Source organism: Arachis hypogaea, chromosome 20 (genome assembly GCF_003086295.3).
Source record: "Arachis hypogaea cultivar Tifrunner chromosome 20, arahy.Tifrunner.gnm2.J5K5, whole genome shotgun sequence".
Lineage (NCBI taxonomy): Eukaryota > Viridiplantae > Streptophyta > Magnoliopsida > Fabales > Fabaceae > Arachis > Arachis hypogaea.
The window spans coordinates 43252255-43266963 of record NC_092055.1 but is presented as its reverse complement, the minus strand read 5'-3'; the positions used below and the strand labels follow the sequence as shown (position 1 = coordinate 43266963).

At 34.9% G+C, this 14709-nt stretch overlaps 1 protein-coding gene across 5 annotated transcripts; it reads right to left on the bottom strand.

Annotated features, from left to right (window-relative positions):
* Positions 1-1068: 1068 nt before the first annotated feature.
* LOC112783741 (uncharacterized) lies at positions 1069-8511 on the bottom strand. 5 transcript variants are annotated; one of them, XM_025826790.3, is made up of 15 exons: positions 8201-8511; positions 7930-8083; positions 7680-7759; positions 6903-6941; positions 6716-6734; positions 6111-6164; positions 5206-5333; positions 5058-5126; positions 4449-4534; positions 3512-3621; positions 2614-2664; positions 2450-2508; positions 1984-2028; positions 1779-1853; positions 1069-1382 (listed from the first exon to the last, which is right to left on the bottom strand). In XM_025826790.3, the coding sequence occupies exons 1-15, from the start codon at positions 8360-8362 to the stop codon at positions 1263-1265; spliced, it is 1251 nt and encodes a 416-aa protein (XP_025682575.1). In that variant the 5' UTR covers positions 8363-8511; the 3' UTR covers positions 1069-1262. The 5 variants fall into 5 exon arrangements, with proteins under 5 accessions (XP_025682575.1, XP_029152239.1, XP_029152240.1 ...); XM_029296406.2 differs by having other exon boundaries at positions 7930-8032; XM_029296407.2 differs by lacking the exon at positions 8201-8511 and adding an exon at positions 8143-8161 and having other exon boundaries at positions 7930-8032.
* Positions 8512-14709: the final 6198 nt, after the last annotated feature.

The following is a 14709-nucleotide window of genomic DNA, read 5'->3' as shown; positions in this document are numbered from 1 at the left end:
TAAATTAATTTTTTTTAATTATTTTTAATATCTTATTTTAATTATATCAAGTATTTAAAATATTTTTATTTTAATAAATAATAATATATACTATATCTAAATTTATTTCAAGAATATATGTTAAAAATACGATCGGACACACTGACACATGATGGTATTTAGGTGTGTCCAAGCATATCCGGAGAAGAATTTTTTTACTTTTTATTAAAACACGATTGGATACAGCAGACACGTATGTTGGACGAGTATCGGTGAGTGTCGTGTTCGAAATGTGTCTGACACACGGACACAGTAACTCAACGAAGTGTCTGTGCTTCATAGGTATTTACTAATGCATTTTTAGAATAGACTACATAAAAATTAGACATGGGTCTATTCAAATTAGGGATCATTACTCCCTAAATGGTCCCTATAAAAATTTTGCTTTTCGATTTTGTAAGGGAGCAAACTAAACTGGATTTAAAATTAAAAAAAATTTGCTAAATCAAAAATAAAAAAGAGGTATTTTATAGAACCATAACCTGAAGCCTTTAAATTCAAGAAATTTCTCTTGGGAAGAGTTGAATTAGGTGAAGAGTAAAGTTTTTTACAAAATTTATAAAAAGCACATACATTGCCCATGATAAATTTTGTCTGGTGAACTTTTTCTTTACTAAAAAATAAAAACAATTACCATTTTTTACCAAAATTTCACTTTTCACCGTAGCATTACCCTTAAATTCACCTGTGCATACAAATTAAACTCAAATGAAATTTAACCACAAACCATCAAGAAACTTTCTTGGCAAACTATTTTGTGCCCCTCTCTACCATATTAAGCTAAAATGCTAACAAAAATGAAAATGCATACCCACAATGGAAAAAAAGGGGACAAGAGTGCATACCAGCTCTATGAGATGCAGCTAAGGCTTTTGGTCTAGTGGCGCACCCGGGTTTGAAACTTGACTGAGGCCAAATAGTTAAATGTTGCGTGTGCGAGTGTGTAGTGTGTGCTTGTGATGTTGTAAATGTCTAAGATTGGAGATTGTCCAATCCATCTAACCAAAAAAAAAAGCTCCATGAGATGAATTACGAAGAATGAATTAAATTTTTTAGATAAACCTAATGTTGAATATGTTGCAGAACAATCACTGGAGTGCGCTTACTAGTTACTATACACTCGAGAATACTAATGGTGTTCCAGGATTGGCATGTTGTAATCAACAAATGCGCTCTATACAAAAATAGGTACAAATAAAAAAGAACCTGATGACTTGGTAAATTTATCTTGATTCCAACTTTCTCCACAGATGAAATGCTCTCCTGATAATAGGATCAGCTGAAAACCCTTCAGCATATGCACTGATAGCAGTTAAAAGGCTGTTGAATTTACTACCATTGTCCTGTACACAATTTATTTTACACGGGTTAAAGCAAGAATTCATGGTACTAATATACTCGAGTTTATAGCAATGCATATGATTATGGTGTTCAATTATGAATTTGAAGGGCAACTAATAATTTAATGGTAAGTTTTCCCATTTTCAACTCCATAAAAAAGGGTTTTGCAAAGTCGAGCAATCAAAATAAAACAGTTTTGATGATTTTGAAATGCATTAGAATCTGGAAAAAATTATTGTTCCCATCAAAAACATAATAATTTGATTCCTTAAGAAAGACGCACACCATTATTAGGGCTTTAAAAAAGAGTTCACAATAGGACTGAAAGACATGCCATAAACTAATTAAAAAATATAAAGGTAAAATTTAAAACTCAAACCGACTCTGATGCCACAAACCTCTGGTTTCTTGAATAAGATATCTTTTGTAGCAAATGGCACCATGTAGAATGGAAGATCAGAACGCAACAATGCCTGTCACATAATATCAAGCTGTAATATATAAACTTGTAGAATACAGGACATGCAGATCTGGAAAAGGAAAAATAAAATATACAAGAAAAGTGTAGGAAGAAAAGAAAATATCAGAGATCTAGATGCTTGCCAGTTCCTTGCTTAAGCGTGCCTGCTCAGCATTTTCAATCAACGTCTACAAGGGAAATGGCAAATGAAATGACAATATTAGATCCAGATGCCAATTATTATCATATATAGAAACAGATAAGGTTGAAGGGGAGCCTTGAAGCAACGTTGAGTTGTCTCCGTGTGACCTCAAGGTCATGGGTTCAAGTCATGGAAGCAACCACTGATGTAATTATCAGGTTAGGATGCGTAAATTACACCCTTTGGGTGCAACCCTTCCCCGAACCCTACGTTAATGCGGGATGTTTACACACCGGGCTGCCCTTTTATTATCGTAACAGACAAGGTTATAATTACATTCAGATGCCAATTGCATCAAGAAACCTTGTTTATCATGTTGAACCAGACACAAGTTCCAAAACCAATATAACCATCACTAGTGCAACTTTAATGTTACACATATAAGCATAATAATTGATCAGGAATACCTTTCTAATGCGATCCTCTTCTATTTGATCAACACATTCCAATAACCTCTCCAATGTGCCTGCACATATAAGCAAAGCAAAGCAAAGAAATATGACTTAAGAAATACATTCATAAGCATAAGAAAGTACAATCCTATCTGTACTAGAGAGTTTTAGAACCTTACCAAATTTACTGATCAATTGCACAGCATAAACATCTCCAATCCCGCTGACTCCTGCTTTTACAAAGTACTATTTTGTGTCAAATACTTAACTCCAGAAGCTTATATGTTATACGTGAATACTTGGAAAGGACAGTAACCCATTCTTGTCTACTGTCTATATTCTGTAGCAATGATGATTCATTAAGTGGAGAAGGAATGAAAATTCCAGCCCAGAGCTTGATTCCACAATATAGAAATTACCCTAGAATATAAGAATGAGATTCCTTGTAGAATGGGATGATTCACTGCTACTTTTATTTCCTTATATATCTTAATTAGAATGAAAAATTCATATTAAAAATATGCCAAGACATGGTGCAAAAAAACAGTGAACCAACATCGCTTATATTATTTATTTCCAGTCAGGTACAATCAAAATAAGAAGCAAAGTTGAAAAAAAATTGTCAACTTCATACTATCATTAGCAGAGTTAAGCACCACTTAGCAAGTCAATCATGTTTTAAGAACCATCCTGCTAAAACTTCAGCAAGTCTATCATCTGCAATAAGTAACTTCCTCACGTTCTTTTTAATTTTTAAGTGATGTTATAGGATTATTGTCACATTGAACTTATAGAGAAATAAAGAGAGAAGATAAAATATGTTTTACAAAAAAGATAATGCAGTAATGGTACCATTATTTATACTCATAATCTAGAGTATAGTGTGACTAGTACTAACACTGCTAACATTATAAGACTTTAAAATAAAAAACATCATAATCTTATAAAAAAAATGCGACTAATAAGAACCTAAGCGTATCCTCAAAGTCAAAAAGACTCCCATGCTATCAGTAAACCCGTTTGATTTCCCTTTTCACACTTCAACAAATGATGTAAACATGGAGAAGGGAAAATAACCTGGAATGTTATCAGATCTGTCACCGGAAAGTGCAACCATATCTGCAAACTGTGATGGTTTAAGACCTCCATATCGTTTTTCAAAGTCCTCAACTCCAAATGAAACCATCCTAAATGGCGGAAATAATTAAAATTGAACATATGAGTAAGCTACTTTGTACTTTGTGAAAGTAAAAAACAAGAAACAAATTAAAGGGCAAGGAATACTTACTCTAAAAAGCGAAACATCTTATTTGCTCTGATCCATTTATCAGAGATGACGCCCTCATATTGGTAGGTCATGCTTCCCATATTAATATAAATATAAAATAAAAATTCCTCTTTTACCTTTTTGAGATCTTTTCTTGATTTTTGTGGTTGTATTTACATTATCTACCATTCTTTCTTTTTTAAAGAAAATTCTTAATTAAATTCTAAATCATCCTTGAAACTTTTTTCTTTAGTCCAGTTTATCATTCAAATAAGAAAACCAGATCCCTCATACTATTCTTTCTACTACAATCCCAGTAAAAGGGGAAGCATATTAAGTTCTTAACTATTTCTGCAGTAACTTGTTGCAATATTCAAATTTGATTTAAGGGGAAGCATATTGCTGAATTATTATTCAACATCCAGCAACAATCCAATACCTGTAATACAGCTTTTTATTTACTTATTTATGAAAGTTCACACAACTGTCAAGAGGTGATTTTTAAAAACTAGTAAACAGCTACATTTTGCAACAGAGGATTGCAGGAGGTGGATTAAAATAGGTTTCTATCCTTTTCAATTTTGTTATTTTGGTAAAGTAATTTTTACAGATAAGATGTTAAGAGGGACGGGAAAAAAGGTCAAACCCTTTCATGAATGATTTCTCATTCATTTGTTGTCATTGCATAGATCATTAGCAGATTAGCTACCACGTAACAGAGAAGAGAAAATCATCTTTGGTACTTACTGATCTCCTCGTGGAGCAATTCTAAGGAGGCGTAATGAAGGAGACAGAATCTGAAAAAAGTCTTTGTCTGGGGAGACAACTCGTACCTACCATTCATCAAGACCAGATAATCATCAGTGAATTAGTAGTATCAGCAAGGGTATTTTCCATAAGGAAAGCAATATGTCATGCATTTGTCTTCTCACACAACAATCAACATTCTGTATATAGCACAAAAAGAAATTAAAAAAGGCCCTAATTAATAATTATGATAATGATTTTTTTTTTTCGATCCTGATAAGGAGAAGATTGCTAGCATGTCAGAATGATTGCAACTTTAGGTTTTGGTCTGTGCCTGTACATTATGTTAACATTCAGAAATCAGAATAATCTGCTGTTATATGTCTTAAGCATTGATTTTATTCAATAATAAGTATACAGACTTAAAACCAAATGATTACACTTCCATTTTCTCAAGAGATTAATGTATTGTCATTTTTATTTTTATTTTCTTGTGATAGCAAAGAGATTAGTATGTTGTCAAATCTGAAGAAGTTGCATCAATGTGTGCGTGTGTGTGAAAGAGAGATAGAGTCATTCTTTATATTCCCCAACAATTAATAACATCACCTTATACCCAGCATTAACATTCCTTAAGGCCAATGTTCCAATCACATCATCTGCCTCAACACCTGGAACCTGTTTTCAAAAAAATTTATATCATTTGTATTATATCCTTAAAATCCATGACCAACTTATATCTGCAACATGTACTTGCCTCAATGACTTTGATGGACATTGCCTTGATGGAGGCTTTTAGGTACTGAAGTCCCTGAACAATGGTATCAGGAGTTGGAGGGCGATTGCTCTTGTAGGAAGGGTATAGATTGTGTCGGAAATTCTGACCTTCAAATAGTGCAGAAAAGATTATGATGAAATGCAATTAGAAACTTTAAAAAGATAAAAGCTTTATAGTAAGACATTTTCGAAGAAGGTAAAGTTTGAATAAAAATGTTATAATCAGGTACTCATTGTCATAAGAACACCACAAAAGAAAAATTTGCTTGCCCAGCCTAATTTGAAGTGAAGAACCAAAGTGGAAATCTGAACAGAATAAAAGATCAAGGCCATGCCATACCACACAATAGCATATACTATGAAAAATGGATAGATATTGAGGTCCTTACTTTTCAATGAAGCTCAAGAAAGAAATAGAAATATGAGAAAAACCAGCCTCAGCCTACCTCATTTATGCTGAACTAATTTAGCTTGAGAATACAACAGAAAAATATTGAATCCAACAAAGTCTGGAACCAAGTTTTCTTGAAATATCTACCGAAAGCTTGAGATCATTATCTTGTTTACCTCCAATTTTGTGATGAACAAAACCAGACAGATCACCTCCATAAAAACCACTAAATATACATTTAGTATCATACATGGAGGGACCTAGAGGAGTGTTGTCTTTTTGGAAGAAGGGGGAAACAGATGAAAGAACACCGTACTTGAAGTCAAGAATACAAATGTAAAGCTGAATTATTTTTTGAGAATAACTGGGAACTTTAGTAACTCTGTTCTTGTCCATGAATAACAACAAAAAGAGGGGTTCAAAGTCCTATATTGGTATTGCTCTTGTATCCAATTTCATCATGCAAAAATACTGAAACTGAGAATCAAACATACCTTTTGCGTTAAAACAGTGTTTTGATGAATTAGTAGAATGACCAAAAGGAATTCCTGAAACGAAAAGTTTTTCTTTATTAGACTCTGAGGGGGAATTTACAAGCCAATGAACCAGAGAAATGCAAGTTAGCTTCTCGAAAGAAAGAAAAACTAAATGATGTATGTTTCAAAATATTTTGAAAGGGCCAGATGTCAACTTCTAGAAGAAATCTACACTAAATATGAAGATAATAATCCTCCTAAGATACTTTCTTTACTGATCATAATAACTTTTATCTAAACACAACATTGTTAACTATCACTGCAAGAACTTGGTGGAAAGTCATGCAATCAAACAGTACTTATTCAATGTTTCTAAATAGAAAAAGTTCCTTTCGGTTACTTTTTAGCCTAAAAGACAAATTGCGATTTACCCAAAGTTAAAAAAAGCAGGAGCTGCGATATTTCAGAATTTATTATTCAAGTGAGCATACACCTCAGTAGAAAATGTATAAAATAGTTCCCAGTGACTAAAGAAAACAAAGATACATTTTTGTCAGCTTGGAGAATATAAGACAAAAAGTCAAAGATACTAACAAATATACAGGAAGAACTTTATAACTCACCATCATGGTCAAACACCACCTGCACACAAAAGAAGCCATACTATATCAGCAGTAACAATAATAAGTAAACACCAAAAAAAGAATAAGAATGAAAATAATGGGCCAGGGAAAGAGAAATGGTGATAAAAACTTTTAATGGAAATAGATGCTTTTTCACACACACAAATACATGATTGACAAAACTTACCACAACATGGGAAGGGATAAACTCCAGAACATCAATAATCTGCAAAAAAGAAACCAATAATAATATTGATAAAAACAACACATATCAACTGAAATGAAACTTCTCTGTATACTCAATTACAGTCAAAATTATTGGATGCAAGTTATATTGTCAATGGAAGGTATGGAAGAAACTTGCAACTAAGCTTGAAGGATTTTCAAGAGCACAACATAATTTTTCTCACTTCTTGATCAAGAAAACACTAGTGTTTCTATGATGTAAACTAAATACTCATTAATTGTCTGAGGTGCATCAAGAGGAAATTGAAATAATGTGCAAACTGGTAAAATTGTAGCCGTCACAAAACCATGCATTTTCTACTAGTGATTTAGCATTTGCTGACACTAGAAGTGCCATAATTTAATTAGACAAATGGCTTTGCTAATCTTGTGCATAGTCCATCCCAAATCATAATGCTGTCACATAACAAAATGCTTCTATTCAAAGAATTTATAATTATTAATCCATATGGGAATATAGGAATTAGTGAAACTAAGATCGGTCATCCTACAAAATCAAGTTTACAGTCCTTCAAATTTTGAATTCAGGAATAGGATAGGCTACAAGAAATTATCCTAAACCATAGTTTTAATAGTTTTATAATCAATTTGTGCCAAATAGACACTACTTTACTTTAATTGGCCACTAAATTTAGTATTTTACATAAAAGTCTTTCAATTCGAAAAGCTAAAATGAAAAAATAAAAAATAAAAAAATCTACATATACATATAACTTACAAGTGAGAGAGCCGTAAATATCGTTAAAACCCAATCTCCATTTCCATCGGCATGTGTTAGATGACCATGGTGCAATTTCGCTATCACACCACAAAAAGGAACAACAACATTCATTTACAATTTTCTTTTTTTTTTTAAAAAAAAATAGGGGAAAAATCCACATAATACAATAAACAGCACATAATCCAAGTTCTCTTCTCCCAAAATGAAAATAACAAAAAGTAAGCAAATAAATAAAAACATTGCATACCTAAAAGCTTGTAATAGGCCCTATGAATTATTGAGGTGCCATCAATGAGCATGACTCTGCCATTGGAAGCGGCAGAGTTCACTGCAATATCCGCATTGCTGAGCTGCAAAGATTCTGGAATCAAACTCGCGTTGCTGGACGCACTACAATAACCCTAACGAAACGAATCCGCAACAATCGTAAGCAAGCAAACAAGAGAACGAGACCATAAACCTTCGAAGCGATACTTCAGAAGCAAAATAAAAATAATAACATTGGCGCGTGCGGCCACCTTGTAGACGAGGGCGCGTGGTTGTCGAAGCGGTCTTGGCGGTTGAAGATTGCGAAGGGAAGTTGCGACGGTTGAGAAATTAGCCCGGGGTGGGAGCGGAATGGTTCTGCAATGGGAATGAAGGTGCAGAAGAAAACAGTGATACCTATAGCAGCAAGCCATTTGTATCTTGGAATAGTTACCGTTGAAGCTGAAATGGAAGTAGCATTGAAGCTGAAGCTGGTAGCAGCATTGATAAAGAGTGTTCGAAATGGAGCAAAGAAGTTTGCAAGTGTGTCTCTGTCTGAGACGAGCAAGAGAAAGAAGGAGCAGTAATCAAAATCCGGAACTCTTGTTAAGCTGTTCAATTGGGCTCCACATAATGGGCTCACTTTTTGAATTGCCGTAGGGAATGTTTGTATTTGGACCGAATTGTAATCTGAGCCAATACGACGGCCCGCCCATTAAACTAGACGCATAAAGGTTAGGGAAACAAATTACCTGTATATTTTGCGGTTAGAGACTTGTACTAATAGCACCTCTCTCTCAAAAGATCACATAGGAGGATTCGCTTTCTACGTGCAGTAACTAGTGTTAGATACGCGCAATATACGAGTTTATATTTTAATTTGATATGTTAAATTGAAAATAATATTTTATTATTATAAATTTTTTGAGTTTAGTATAACATTATTATCATTATTATATAATAAACGTATTGATTATATTATTTTATTTTTATTCAAAGTAAAATATAAATAGAATAATTTGAAATTTATAATATTCTTGAATTATAAAAAAAGAGACCTGAAAAAATAAGAACATATATAACTATAATAGTAGTATATTAGTTTTACACTAAACTTTATATCAATAGACTAATGAAAATTTATCGACAACTTAATATTTTACTAAGCTCATTAGAAAAGTAATTAATATACCATGTTGTGGTCTCTGTTACACATTTCATTTCAAGTCTGAAAGTAGAGTTATGAATAAATTAGTTATATTTACAGTAAATATTTGTACAAAAATATAATTAATGAGCGGATATTTTATACGCTTTTTGCCATCATTTTCATATAGTTTTCATTATATTTTGTTTAAGTTTTATTATATTTTCATAGGTTTTAGTGCAAAATTCACATTTTTGGATTCTACTTTGAGTTTGTATGTTTTATGGTGATTTCAGGTATTTTCTGACTGAAATTGAAGAGTTTGAGCAGAAGTCTGATTCAGAGATAGAGAAAGGATTGTAGATGTTGTCAGGATCTGACCTCTGTGCACTTGAAGGAGCTTTTCTAGAGCTATAGAGGTCCAAATGGCAAGTTCTCAACAGCTATAGAAAGCTAACATCCAGAACTTTCCAGAAATATATAATAGTTCATACTTTGCTTTGGAAATGAAGGCCCAAAACTGGCGTTCAACGCCAGCCACCAGCCCTATTCCTAAGCGTCCAGTGCCCACAAGGGAGCAGCTGGCATCCAACCCCGTGATGGAGTCCCTAGCCAGTGTTCAACGCCCCGAAGGGGTACTAGCTCGTGGGAGACACTCAAGCTCAACCCAAACACTCACCAAGTGGGCCCCAGAAGTGAATTTTCGCACTATAAGACTAGTTTATCTTATTTTCTGTAATTCTTAGTTACTAGACTAGTATAAATATAACAAAGATCACCATTGTTAAGGACTTTTGATCTTTGCCCATTCGAACCTTTCGTTGTATTTGCTGTATAGTATGAGTCACTAACCTCCTAAGGTTAAGGTTAGGAGCTCTGCTGAGTTTCATGGATCAATAATATTACTGTTCTAATTCAATATGTCTGATTCTATTCTCTTATATAACCTCGTTCTTCATCTTATGAATTAAGGGTGACTTGTGACAATCACCCTTGTTCTACATGGGTTCCGTGAGATTCCTGACCCGGATAGCATTGAACTAAAGCTAGAGATTGCATTGCGGATTCCAATAGAGCATCTGAGCAACTTTGGATATGTGACATGAAATTCCATTGACTATGGGTGTGTGAGGTCTCTGTGGCATTAAGGCTAGAGTCAGAGAAGCAGCACTTTCTGATCCGGAAGATCTACCTTGTCTGTGGCACCTTAAATAGGATCATGAAGGAGAGTGGATTGCTTAGAGCTTCATCTTCTGCTACAGTGAGAAACCTAGAAGTGGTTTGATGAGGGGACATGAGTCATCTCAACGTGGTAGATTGCTGCAGTAGAGGAGGTTAACTTGATGAGAAGACATGAGTTAATCACTTACGGCTGCCATTGAAGGAATCAGAAGGTAATTGAAGAAGACAGTAAGAAAAGTTAATCCGAAAAGACAAAGCATCTCCGAAGCCTCAACCGTTCTCATACCATTGAATTCTTATCTATCTAGTAACGTTCTATTTATCTGTTTTATATGCTTTTCGTGACAAACTATAATTTCTATCTGCCTAACTAAGATCTGCAAGGTATCCACTACTTGCTCAAACCAACAATCACCTGAGGTATTACTTGGACGACCCGGTATACTTGCCGGTCTATCTGTGGGAATTCTGCGAAGCCAGTTTCGTGCACCAAGTTTTTGGCGCCGTTGCCAGAGATTGTTCGGATTTGACAAACAACCGGATTATCTTGTTGCTTAGATTATGTACTTTTTACTTTTATTTGGAGTCTTTTGTTTTCTTTTCAAAAATTTTTCAAAACCTTTTGTTTTCTTTATTGATCTTTATCTTTTGTTTGAGTCTTTTGTTCTTGTTCTTATTAAAATTTTAAACTTTCTTGCTTTCTTTTCAAAAAAAAATTCAAAAAAAGTGTCTTTTGTTTGAGTCTAGTGTCAATTCTTAAGTTTGATGTCCTTTATGTGTTCTTTGTTTCCTTTGAATTTTCGAAAATTGTTCTTAGTGTTCTTTCTTGGTATTCAAGTTGTTCTTATTTCTTTTCTTGTTTTGATCTTAAAATTTTTAAGTTTGGTGTCTTTTGGTGTTTTTCTTTACAATTTTCAAAAAACAAGTGTCTTTTGATCTAAAAATTTTAAGTTTGGTGTTTTTTTGTTATTTTTCTCTTTCTTCATTAATTCAAAAAAAATAAAAAAATATCTTTTCTATCTTTATTCAAAATATTTTCAAAGATTTCAAAAAAATTTTCAAGTTTTAATTTCAAATTATTATCTTACCTTATCTTAGTTTTAAATTTTAAATTTCAAAATCAAATCTTTTCAAAAAAATCAAATCTATTTCAAATCTTTATCTTATCTTGTTTCAAATTTAAAATTCAAAATTCAATTTTTCAAAATCTTATCTTATCCTAATTCAAATTCAAATTTCGGATCTTATCTTAATTTTCAAATCTTTCTTAATTAGTTACTTGTTTTTTCTTTCTATCTTTTTCAAAACTTCCTAACTAATTATTCTATCTTCTATTTTCAAGAAGAGATAGAAAGAGGTGAGAACTTTTCAAATCTTATCTTTGATTCTTTCATACTTTATCTTTCTTTTTTAATTTTAAAACTTACTTTTTTTCTTTTAAATTTAAAACTTTTTCAATTTCAAATTATTCTCTCTTCTTTTTCAAAAATCATCCATTTAATTTTCAAATCTTTTTAATTAATTAGCTTTTAATCTCTTTCTTATTTTTGAATTCAATTAATAAATAAAATAAAATAAAAATATTTTAATTCTAGTTTTCCTTTTTACTTCTTAACATCCAATCTCTCCTACCTTTCTTCACCATGAACCCAAATGGGAATGAACAGTTCAGAAGAACTTTGGGGTCCTATATGGCCCCACTCCTGACTTCCATGGGAGAAGTATTAGTATACCTCCCATTGGAGCAAGTAATTTTGAACTAAATCCTCAACTCATTATTCTGGTGCAGTAAAAATGTCAGTACTCTGGACTTCCACAAGAAGAACCTACTGAGTTTCTGGCACACTTTTTACAAATTGCTGACACAGTACACAGTGATGGAGTAGATCAGGATGTCTACAGACTGCTACTCTTTCCCTTTGCTGTAAAAGATCAAGCAAATAGGTGGTTAGATAACCAACCCAAATCTAGCTTGAAAACATGGAAGCAGCTAGTAGACAAGTTTCTGAATCAATACTTCCCCCCAAGAAAGTTAACCCAGTTAAGGTTGGACATCCAAGGCTTCAAGCAAGAGAATAATGAATCTCTTCATGATGCCTGGGGGAGGTATAAAAGAATGCTGAGGAAATGCCCCACTGAAATATTTTCATAATGGGTGCAGTTAGACATCTTTTATTTTTGCCTCATAGACATGGCTAGGATGTCTGTAGAACACTCTGCTGGTGGGTTTATACATATGAGGAAAACAATTGAAGAGGCTCACGAACTTATTAAGATAGTTGCCATGAACCAGCATCTGTACTCTGTTGATGAGACTTCCCTAAAAGGAGAGGTTAAGGCAGTATCTGCTGAATCTAACCTTCCAGAACAAGATGACCCATTGACTCAGCAACTACACGCCCTTGCACAGCAGTTGCTGGAATTGCAAGAGGCTTTGCGAGAAACTCAGGCTTCTAATAGGAATGTAGAAGCCCAGCTGAGTCAAACAAGGCAGCAATTATTTAAGTAGATAAAAGATGAATGTCAGGCGATCCAACTGAGGAGTGGAAAAATATTGAACACCCAACCTCAGAACAACAGGAGATCAGAGGAAGAAAAGCTGACAGAGGATAGTCAGACTGCTGTCCAAGACACCTCTGAGAACGTCGCACGCCCACAGAGGAATCTCATTGGTGTTCAACGCCAAGAAGGGGTGCTTACTCCGGGCGTTGAACGCCCAAAAGGGGGCAGCAATCTTGGCGTTCAACACCAAGAAGGGATATCCACCCTTGGCGTTGAATGCCCAAAAGGGGACAATGTTCCTGGGGTTGAACGCCAAGAAGGGAGCAGTGCTCCTGGCGTTGAACGCCTAACCAGGGATGGTCAGATATATGCAAGTGCTGATAAGACCCTTCCTAAGCAAGCTACTAAACACCCTTCCAATTCTGAAGGCATCTAACCAACATCAACTAAAGTTGATGAATACAGGGCCAAGATGCCATATCCTCAAAAGCTTTGCGAAGCGAAAAAAGATAAACAGTTTGCTCGCTTTGCAGATTATCTCAAGACACTTGAGATCAAGATCCCTTTTGCTGAGGCTCTTGAACAGATACCTTCTTATGCCAAGTTCATGAAAGACATCTTAAGTCATAAGAAGGATTGGAGAGAGGCAGAAACAGTCCTCCTCACTGAAGAATGCAGTGTAGTAATACAAAAGAATTTACCAGAGAAACTCAAAGATCTTGGGAGCTTTATGATACCTGGTGCACGAATTGTGACTCTCTTACAATTTCGCACATATGACCAGCAAGTGCACTGGGTCGTCCAAGTAATACCTTACGTGAGTAAGGGTCGAATCCCACAGAGATTGTTGGTTTGAAGCAATCTATGGTTATCTTGTAAATCTTAGTCAGGAAGTCAATTATGTTTATCAGTTGAATTGCAAATAAACAATAGAGCATGGATTAAAGGTTACTTGTTATGCAGTAATGGAGAATATGTTGGAGTTTTGGAGATGCTTTGTCTTCTGAATCTCTGCTTTCCTCTGTCTTCTGATTCACGCACGCACGTCCTCCTATGGCAAGCTGTGTGTTGGTGGATCACCGTTGTCAATGGCTACCTTCCATCCTTCCAGTGAAAACTACGCTCACGCGCTCTGTCACAGCACGGCTAATCACCGGTTGGTTCTCGATTCGGTTGGAATAGGATTTACTATCCTTTTGCGTCTGTCACTAACGCCCAGCCTTCAGGAGTTTGAAGCTCGTCACAGTCATTCAATCCTTGAATCCTACTCGGAATACCACAGACAAGGTTTAGACTTTCCGGATTCTCATGAATGCCGCCATCAGTTCTAGCTTATACCACGGAGATTCCGATTAAGGAATCTAAGAGATACTCATTCAATCGTATATAGAACGGAGGTGGTTGTCAGGCACACGTTCATGATTTGAGGAAGGTGATGAATGTCACGGATCATCACCTTCATCACAGTTAAGCGCGAATGAACATCTTAGATAGGAACAAGCGTGTTTGAATGGAAAACAGAAATACTTGCATTAATTCATCGAGACACAGCAGAGCTCCTCACCCCCAACAATGGGGTTTAGAGACTCATGCCGTCAGAGAATACAAAGTTTAGATCTGAAATGTCATGAGATACAAAATAAGTCTCTAAAAGTTGTTTAAATACTAAACCAGTAGCCTAGGGTTACAAAATATGAGTGGACTATGATGGATGATGCAGAGATCCACTTCTGGGGCCCACTTGGTGTGCTGGGGCCCACTTGGTGTGTGCTGGGGCTGAGACTTTAAGCAATTCACGTGCAGAGGCCATTTGTGGAGTTGAACGCCAGTTTTTATGCCAGTTTGGGCGTTCAACTCCAGTTTTTGATCCTTTTCTGGCGCTGGACGCCAGAATTGGGCAGAGAACTGGCGTTGAACGCCAGTTTACGTCGTCTATTCTTGTGCAAAGTA